The sequence below is a fragment of the Nanorana parkeri genome, unplaced genomic scaffold, assembly GCF_000935625.1.
Source record: "Nanorana parkeri isolate BGI_ZX_2015 unplaced genomic scaffold, ASM93562v1 scaffold467, whole genome shotgun sequence".
Classification (NCBI taxonomy): domain Eukaryota; kingdom Metazoa; phylum Chordata; class Amphibia; order Anura; family Dicroglossidae; genus Nanorana; species Nanorana parkeri.
In genome coordinates this window covers 114,526-124,413 of record NW_017306735.1, presented here as the reverse complement: position 1 = coordinate 124,413, position 9,888 = coordinate 114,526, and the positions used below count along the sequence as shown (strand labels likewise).

Sequence of the window (9,888 nt, the reverse complement as noted above, 5' to 3'; positions counted from 1 at the left end):
GAAATGTGAGATGAAGAGATAACTATGCATAAAAAATAAACATAATGAGAGAGTGCACAACACCTCCATAGTGCTGTAGTAGGTTACAATTAACTTTAAAGAGATAAACTCAAACGCAATGGAGAATTTACAGCATGCACTACTGGAAAAGGAACCCCGCTTTCCGGGATCTACCTCGTGCCCTGGCCACAGGTAGAGGAAACAGACAACCACCAGAGGGAAAGGACACTGAAGCAGCAAGAGATCAGAAGTCCAGGAGTAAGTCCAGGAACATGTTGTTAAGCTTCACTCATCCAGGTGAAATCAGCAGGTTTGAATGCATTTGGGGATAAAAAAAGTAGAGGTTTCACTTCATCAGACTAACCTATAGGACCTTCTACCTTATAAATACTAATCCGTTATATTTTTCATCCCCGAAAGGCTTCCTGACCTGCTGATGTTACCTGAATGAGTTGGGCTTGATGATGTGCCAGTGCACCTACTCCTAGGGTTTTTGTCTCTAGTGAGTACAATTCCATTTATTATAACCTGCTAAACTATGGAGGTCTTTTATACTGTCTCTCTCTTTTTTTTTTTTAGTTTACACTGGAGCTCCCACTCCTCTCCTGATTAGATTGCTGCATGGTCTCTGTGACGGACCCCAGTACTCAGGATGAGTATGTCCGCCGCTGTATTCTTCCTTGCTCATGAGATATTGCAACCCCCTGATCTTTAGCTCCCAGTTTCCCTAGTCACTGGTCGAGACTCAAGTGCAGGGTGAAACAAACTCTGATTTATTGAGCAACTGTGCAAACTTTTATACAGCAAGTGATCAGATCAGATTATAATCCCATCACATCCACCCTGCCCTCCCCAGACATTCTGTCTGCACAACACCACAGGGTTCCACTTGCTAACGAGCTCCAGACAGCCATAGCAGGGGCCTGGCCAGAATGTCATTATCTTGAGCTCCTTTAGAGAACAATGGGAGATAATGAGGGATGGTGCTGACAGTCTTTTGATAACCAGGTTACACAGCATTAAGGTGGCCATACACTTTACAACCATCGCAAGACCTTAGTCTTGCAATGGTTGTAAAGTAATTTAAAAAACGTATGATCTGCCCATCTTGGACAGGCAGATCGTACTTGCGATCATCGCAAGCCTGCCACCCTGAGGGGCGGGCTTCCGATGACCACAATGCTGAATGGGCAGTGTGCGCGTGCGCACACCGGCCCGTTCGGCATTTGTCTCCTGAGCATCATTCAAGCCAGCCGAAAATCTAGCATGCTCCTTATACAAAAGACGTGCGACCGTACAGTAGAAACGGTCGCACGTCTTCGTTCACACTGCACGATTCTCGTACATGGGCACCTTAACACACTTAAACATAACCCAACACCAATACACATTTAACTCAAACTGATTACCATGTCGTCACAGTCTCCACTTTGTTGTAGAGCCCCCTCTCCATTTTTACATCAGGGTCCATTCTTCACATCAGCAGCTCTCATTATATCAGAAGCACCCCTTTCACATCAAGACTTTTCCTTTCACATCAGAGTCCCCCCTACATCAGAGCTCCACTTTCATATCGGGGCCTTTTCTTTTACATCAGAGTCCCTCCCTACATCAGAGCTCCACTTTCATATCGGGGCCTTTTCTTTTACATCAGAGTCCCCCCCTACATCAGAGCTCCACTTTCATATCAGATTCCCCCAGTCTTTTTACATCAGAGTTTCACATGGGAGTCCAACCACCACATCAGGAGCCACATCAGGGTGGAGAGCAGGAGGTGGAGCATGCCTGGATGGAGGCAAACTTCAGTTTATACAGTTTGGGAACAAAAATATCTTACTTGCCCAAAAGAAATGTTAAGCTTTAAACAATAAACTTACCACTGCTTAATTAGCAGAAACTTGAGCACAGACTCTTAACCATTTCCCTGCTGAAATCAGAAATGAAAATGCTTTAAAACACATCTTCCGATAATCGCAGGAAATCCCGCGATCGTACAATTATCGTAAGGTGTGTGGGAGCCGTGTGACCTCTGCTACTGTAAGGTCACACGACTTTTATCTTAGGAACATGTTCGAAAACCCGCCGAGAATCGTACGATTTTCGGCGGGTGTGTAGCATGTTCGTAAGATAAAAGCCGCACGGGCTGGTGTGCGCAAGTACTCGCCGATACCAATTACCGATACTTTTTCTTAAAGGGACGGGTCACATTTTTTCTAAAGCAATACAAAATCATGATTTTAGGTCAGTTTCTTAATTTTATGAAGAACATGAACATGAAATTAATATTTATCATGCCATTGCTAACTAAGGCTTGTATCCCCATAGTGGGGAAAATAGATGAGCACATGTCCAGACTCGAGAATAGTGTATTATTGTATAGTGTTGCACAGCTATATCCAATGCTGCATACCTGGCTTTATATTATAAGAACGTTATAATATAAAGCCAGGTATGCAGAATTGGATATAGCTGTGCAACACTATACAATAATACACTATTCTCGAGTCTGGACATGTGCTCATATTTTCCTCACTATAGGGATACAAGCCTTAGCAATGACATGATCTAAATATTCAGTTCATTACATTATTCAATGTTTACATAGTTATTTCTTTATTTAATGTCTTTTTTTAAATATTACATGCAGTTAAACACCATTTTTGTGCCCAGCCCACATGCGGTGCTGCAGTACTAATAGAAAACGATTTTGTTTCTGTCTGGGGATCCGAACCATTTAAATGACCCTTTATCTCATAATTACTTGTCAACCAGATCCGTAACCAAAATGAACCATATATACCAAAAAGATAAACCAGCTAGCAAGAGTGGCTGGTTTAAAAAGGGTTAACAGAGGATCGGGACAAGTATTCCAATTACAAAAAGAGTTTATTAAATAAAATATCAGTTTTGGACATAAATATCATATCAATAACTGGTTTAAAAAAAAATAAAAATAAGCATGACATACAATTATAAATCTTCAGGTATGCAGATCTGTTTGTATAATGTGCTCTCATTCATATATGCTAATCTTAACTCAATAAGCTCTGACCAGAGTCCTGAAGCTGTTGGAGCTTTTGGTGTCATAAAGCCTTCAGTCGGTCTATTTCTTCCATGTTTGCCAGATCTCACTAATTAATCTCAGCTGTGCACAGGCCTTTTTTTAAATGTAAGCTGACTGTTGGTTGGGGCTCTCTTTCTCGTTTCTATGAGAGCCTGCTGCTTGTTGAAAAGGCTGACCGCTGACAGAGCACCAAAAATGTACCAGAGCTGCCTGTTTGTTTTGCGGAACCCAATAGAGGGGCAACCTGCTAGTCAGGAATAAACTTGAGTTTAGTAAAGCTGGCCATACACCTATAGATTATGTGCAGATTTCCTATGGTCAGATGGAAAAAGTGCAACCGATTTCTCCATTTACGCTAAACTGTGTGGATGGAGGAGCCAAGCTTCAGTATCTTGCTAGTGAGCCCCATTGGCTCTCAAAATACCTGAACAATCTGATTGGATGCAGGCATTGTTCAGGTTCAGGATACTGAAGTGGGAGATTCCACACAGTTGAATGAGTCAAAACAAATAGATCAGCACACTGCTGTTCAGTGGTCGCGTTCAAAGAACGTGATCAACGGTGGTCGGTGTGCAAAGCTCCTTCAGACAGGGAGAGGAACCCCGTAAAACACAGAAATAAACAAACAGGGCTAAGGAGCGCTACTACCTTTTAGGGGTGCAAGTTGCTTTCATGCAATATGTTCTATGTAAAGAAAATCGGGGTAACTCACAGTTAGGGTAGTGGCGGAAATATCTGAAGTTCCCCTGTGCAGTAGCGTCTGATGTCTTGTGTCCTGGTCTTAGTGATCGAGTGTGCGGGATGGTGGGCTGCAGGTCTCGAGCCCAAGTCAGGTTTTTAATCTGCACACGTACTCAGCTGGCCAGGTTGAGACGCGGCGGTTGGAGGACGAAGAAGAGCCGCTAACTGCTAAGGGTTACTGATTGTCATGTAACCCCACTGTGTGATGGGACGGAATGCCGGGGGTGATGGAAGTGCTGCGGGACTGATGTGAGCTGTGGGGGAAGTAACAGCACTAATAGGATCAGCGGCTATGCGTTTCAAGGTGTCCCTCTTTATCAAGCCTCAGTGTAATAGCATCCGCAGGAACTCGGGGGGCTTTTAAATTTGACAAGGGGGGCGGAGTGTTGGATTGTTCTGCCCAATGATAGGCTGGCCGACAACTTGTGGGTGGAGCTTGAAGTTGTATAAGACCTCCCAGGGGACAGACTTTTCGGTTGGGGCCGTGGTGTATTGTACAAGTCTTCTGAAAGGATCAAATACAAATGTCAATTTGTGACTGTCAGTGGATGTTTTTACATATGAGGGGACCTATTCACATATACTGTACTGTTGGTTAGTCTTAGAGTCAGGAGGGGTGGGAAACCCCAGAAAAACATTACCACGAGAGCTGAATGATTTAATGGTAGAAACTAGTGAATAAAACAATGTTTTTAATATGTAAATATATAGAATAAAATCATGATGATCAATAATAATAATATTGGTCTGGTGAAGGGTAAAAAATGAACCACTAAAAAAGAGTTATCCTGAGAGCTGGTTAATTAAGATGTGATAGTAATGTGAACACTGGTATGAAAAGTTAAAAAAAAGCGTAGGGAATCTGTTGCACTTTTTCCATCTGAACATAGAAAATCTGCAGATTATCTGCAATAATTAATCTAGAAGATCCTTGGTTCTCAACTGGTGGGTCGCCACATGCCTTCCACTTTTCTAGGCTCCTCAGCCTCCCCCTAGAGCAGCACTGTTAGTTCTCGAGCCAAGCAGCCATTCAAAATTTGCTGCCCGGTGCCGAGTGTCAGCTTGAGGTGGGGTGGAGTTTTGGCCACGGGGGAGCTCCATCCATACAGCTCTCTCACGTGTCCTGTAGAGGTGCCCAGACCGGAGTCACATCACATTCTGGCTCCCGGCACCTCCTACAGGGCACACAAGGGAGCTGTACAAGCAATGCACATATGGATGGAGCTCAATTACAGCACAGCAACTCACACTGGACCCCAGGCTGAGGATCCACTCCAGTTCTCGTAAGGTAGGGAGACTGGGTGGACCTTAAAAAAAATAAAATGTTTTTTTGGTTTTTTTTGGAGTGTGTATCACTCTCCAGTTCAGCCTGTAACACACTGTCTCTTGCTCTACGTTCCAGAACGATAGCACGCCGAGTGAGTGGCTCAGCTGTGTTTGAGGAGGAGTCGGCCGTGACGTCATGGACGGACGGCACGCCTCAAACACGGAGCTCTGATCCGAGTAGGTCTGTGACAGGAGGAAGAATGAAGAGGCACACACTGCAAGATGCTTGAAGTCCAGTGTGAAGTTTCCACAGTCTGTGTTGATTTGGGGAGCCATGTCATCTGCTGGTGTTGGTCCACTGCGCTTCATTAAGTCCAGGGTCAACGCAGCCGTGTACTAGGAGATTTAGGAGCACTTAATGCTTCCTTCCGCAGACGAGCTCTATGGGGATGCTGACTTCATTTTCCAGCAAGACTTGGCACCTGCCCACACTGCCAAAAGCACCAAAACCTGGTTCAATGACCGTGGGATTACTGTGCTTGATTGGCCAGCAAACTCGCCTGACCTGAACCCCATAGAGAATCTACGGGGCATTGCCAAGAGAAAGATGAAAGACATGAGACCGAACAATGCAGAAGAGCTGAAGGCCGCTATTGAAGCATTCTGGTCTTCCATAACACCTCAGCAGTGCCACAGGCTGATAGCTTCCATGCCACGCCGCATTGAGGCAGTAATTGCTGCAAAAGGGGCCCAAACCAAGTACTGAGTACATATGCATGCTTATACTTTTCAGAGGTCCGATATTGTTCTATGTACAATCCTTGTTTTATTGATTGCATGTAATATTCTAATTTTCTGAGATTGTGGATTTGGGGTTTTCATGAGCTGTAAGCCATAATCATCACAATTATGACAAATCACGGCTTGAATTATCTTGCTTTGCATGTAATGAGTCTATCTCATATATTAGTTTCACCTTTTTAAGTTGCATTAGTGAAATAAATGAACTTTTGCACGATATTCTAATTATTCGAGTTTCACCTGTATGTGTGTGAGATTGTGTCTGTGGTTGTTCGTGTGTCAGTGTTTTTGAGGGGCCATTCCCACTAGTACAGTGCATTAATCAAACAGTCCTGTGCCATTAGCACACTGTACCACACAATCACATCTACTATGCTTTCTGGTGCGTTGCGATTAATTTAAATGGCACCTCTAACACACCTCCCGCCAACAGTTCAATCGCCTGCACCAGAACGCGCGGTAACAGCAAAGCATTGCTTTACATTTTTAAAGTCTGTATAATAATAGTCATTTTTGCAAAAAACATTTAGTCAATATGTTTCTGAACAGCTGCTTCCAAGTCTCTCAGCTTCCTTGAACTTCCTGTCCAGTACGAGATCACAGGAGATAGGAGCAGACTCCATCAACTGTTCATCTAGCTTGTAGAAGAGAGGAGGGAGGATTGGGGGCCAGGGGGGGAAGCTTAGATTTGCTGTGTCTGTGGAGAAGCACACAGCTTACTAGCACACACAAGCGTGACTGCATAGCACTCTGCTTAAGAAAGGAGTCTAACAGGATATCAGGGCCAGTACTCAGGAGAGCAGCTGATTCTGCAGGAAACTAAAACTTTGAAACATCAAGGAGCAGCAATCATTGTAAGTGATGTAATCAGCATTTGAAATAGCTTAAAACCTTTTGACTTTAATATCACTTTAATGAGGTAATAGGAAAGCAGTTTTCAAAGGGTGGCATTGCCTTCAAGCAGGCAGCATTTTTATTGAGAAGAGACATGCTAGGTTTCTTCTGCAATAAAACAAACCTACCTGCCTGTTCCCAAATCTTCTTTAGAATGTACGAGTTGGTCATGTGCAGCTCCGTGTACATTTGACACACCTTGGTGCCAGAATGCGCAGGAGTTGAGTCATTCCGGTTCTGGCCAATCAAGATGGCCGAAGATCCTGTACCCAGAAGAAGAAAAGGGTGAAGATGTCGGCAGCAGTGAGGGAACGAAGGGAGGGGAATTTAGTTTTGCTTTAAATAACAAGATTCTAGCCAGTATTCCGAGTTCCTTCAAAATGTGCAAACGATATGTACAGTAATTGCATTTTGAATCGTCAGACCTTTTAGAAGAACTCCGGTCACACATTTTATTAACCCCTACAGTGGGGCTACCCCTGCACTACAAGGATTAGCTGCTTGTTTTTTCCTAGGGCCAAAAAACAAGTCGCTCACCTGATCCTCGGAACTGGTCAGCTCTTAGGCCAGACCCTGGAGCATCCCTCCTCCTCCGCTGCAGCAGTCAAAAGGTCCAACACACTGTATTGGACATGGACACCGATGCACATACTATCGCTGCAGAGGAAAAGGAGACAGACTGGAGGCAGCATTGTCGGTTCCAAGGATCGGGTGAGTATAACTTTGACCTTAGGCAAAAAACAGCAGTTGACCCTTGTAGTGCAAGGGTAGCCCCACTGCACGAGTTAATACAATTTGTGCCCAGAGTTCTTCTTTAAGCTTCACAGGAGACAGCATAGCCCACTTAAAAATTAAAATATACAGAATCCACAACAACTTGTAATAAACCATTTAATAAGATTATAAGTATTTTGTACACACATGAATTGTGAGGTCTAGTGTGCCTTAAGGTACAGTAATCACAGAAGCTTTCAAACAAGCTCAGACACAATGCCAAATTCCCAAGTTGTTGTGACGTTGACAGAGTTATATATTGTGTTTTCCTTAAATAAATTGGTAACGAGCAGAATGCAGATCTTTAATGAAAGACAGTTTCAGCAAATGGATGGTTCGTCTACTGCTTGTGCGCCTTCAGTTACAGCTTTTACACACTTGGCCATAGTCTGTGATGCGCGGGTTATTGGATCTGTAGAAGACATTTTAATAGAAAACAAGTATAAATAAATCAAAGTTAAAAGATTTCACACAAAAAAAAAAGAAGAATTTAAACTGTAGAAGAATAAAGAAGATCACCAAGGGGGCACACTTCTTGCTTCACTATTTCTTCATTGAAGTGTACCAAGTAAATTTGCTGTTACAGGACAATGTAATAACTAGGGATGCACCGATAAATCGGCCGCCGAAACATATCGGCCGAAAATGGCACTTTTGGCATAATGCCGAAAGTGCTATTTTCCTGCCGATACATCAGCGCATCCGTGATTTCTTTCCTCCCCGCTGGGCACTGCTCTGTGTCCCAGCGGGGAGGAGAGAAAGTGACAGCCGGGAGGCGAGCGCTGTGAGCGGCCGGAGTCTCCTCCCACACCGCTCAGCCTCCTATCACAGTCCGGCAGAGGTGTGTGGGCGGAGACAGGCCACGCTGTCACAGGAGGCTGAGCTCTTCTCCTCACACCGCTCGCTCAGCCTCCTGTGACAGCTGTCAGAGAGGAGAGCAAGGTACAAACACTCAGTGATCAGTGAGTGTTTGTAGATAATTGAGCACATGGTAAGTTGACTATATCCTCAATTATGAATAGGAAGTGATCTACATCACCTCCTGTCCATTCATTGTTGTAGTTATAGTAAACTCATGTTATGATTGAACAGGAACACTCGGAGGATTCCTGTTCATTGATAACAGGGGATACAGAAAAAAAGGAGATGGAGGACTATTTCCCCAAGGCCCTAAAAGTAAAAAATAAAATATTTAATAAAAAGTTAATAATTTTTAAAAGTTTATTAAAAAAAATATTTTAAAAATGTGAAAAAAAATAAAATAAAAAACATTTTCGGTATCGGTTTCGGCCTGACAATTTCTTTTTATTTCGGTTTCGTTTCTAAATTTTCCATTTCGGTGCACCTCTAGTAATAATAGAGCTAAAAGTGTGAGCTGAAAAAAAACATGCCAACCAAATACTTTCACAAATCAAAGTGTCTGCTTATGTTAAGGTCCTCTACAGAACAGTATAAGCTTGCATTTCCCACAAGATCACCCCAAGAGGCCATTTTAAAATATTATCTCATTGTTACTAACCTGTCATATAGAAATCCTTAATGGCCGTCTGGGGAGGAACCAACGGATCAGAAAGCAACTGTTGGTTAGCAAGCTAAAATCAAAACACAATAGGAATTAATACAAAAAAAATGTTTTTAAATCTGATTCATGTATGTTGAAGGCATTACAGAAAATGTACTTATTGCTATACCTTTCCAAGCTCTGCTGATTGTTTGAAATAATTTGCTTCTTCAACATCATCATAGCGGACTAGATTTGGAGAAATTTCCTGTAATCTTGCTCTCACAGCATCTTGGTCATCATATGGGAGTGTAATACCAGCCAACTGTAAAGGAACAACCAAAGATGTACCTCAACTGAATCTAGCAAACATTGTTCAAGTTAGGGCAGGTAAGTTTTTCACTCACAGAACTAAAGATTGCTGCATCAGTTTAGCAAGAAAATCGGGCCATGTAATCAGTAGCAGAGACACAAGCCGCTGCTGCTCTGCTCTCCTCCTTCCCAAGGAGGAGAGACCACTGTGCCTCTGCATTCCCCATGCCCCTGCTGCACTTCTGTTCCTCCCCACTGCCTCTCAATTACCGGCGGTAAAAAGCCGCCGTCAAGTCTCCCATCCTGCGGCTGGGAGCAATATCCAGCCTGCTATTGGCTATTTTCAATTACATAAGCCAATACCATACTATTGCACGTGCCTGCTGTCGATCAGCAGAGAAGGACCTGAAGGATAACTTTCTTCTTCAAGTCCCTCCTCTGCTGACTGACAGCAGCCTTGTGAGCCCCCCACCCCCCATGTGGTAGCAATGAAGTAGAAAAAAAAAAAAAAAGTTAATAAAAATTAAATTGAGAA

The 9,888-nt window shown here is 43.3% G+C and overlaps 1 protein-coding gene across 1 annotated transcript in view; it reads right to left on the bottom strand.

Annotated features, from left to right (window-relative positions):
• Positions 1-7,644: 7,644 nt before the first annotated feature.
• Positions 7,645-9,888, bottom strand: part of NDUFS1 (NADH:ubiquinone oxidoreductase core subunit S1) — a 32,081-nt gene continuing 29,837 nt past the window's right edge. The window contains exons 17-19 of the mRNA XM_018560592.1: positions 9,232-9,366; positions 9,060-9,132; positions 7,645-7,952 (exon numbers count right to left, since the gene is read on the bottom strand). Of these exons, the coding sequence (XP_018416094.1) occupies positions 7,861-7,952; positions 9,060-9,132; positions 9,232-9,366 (300 nt within the window). The 3' untranslated portion in view covers positions 7,645-7,860. The remainder of the gene's footprint in view (positions 7,953-9,059; positions 9,133-9,231; positions 9,367-9,888) is intronic.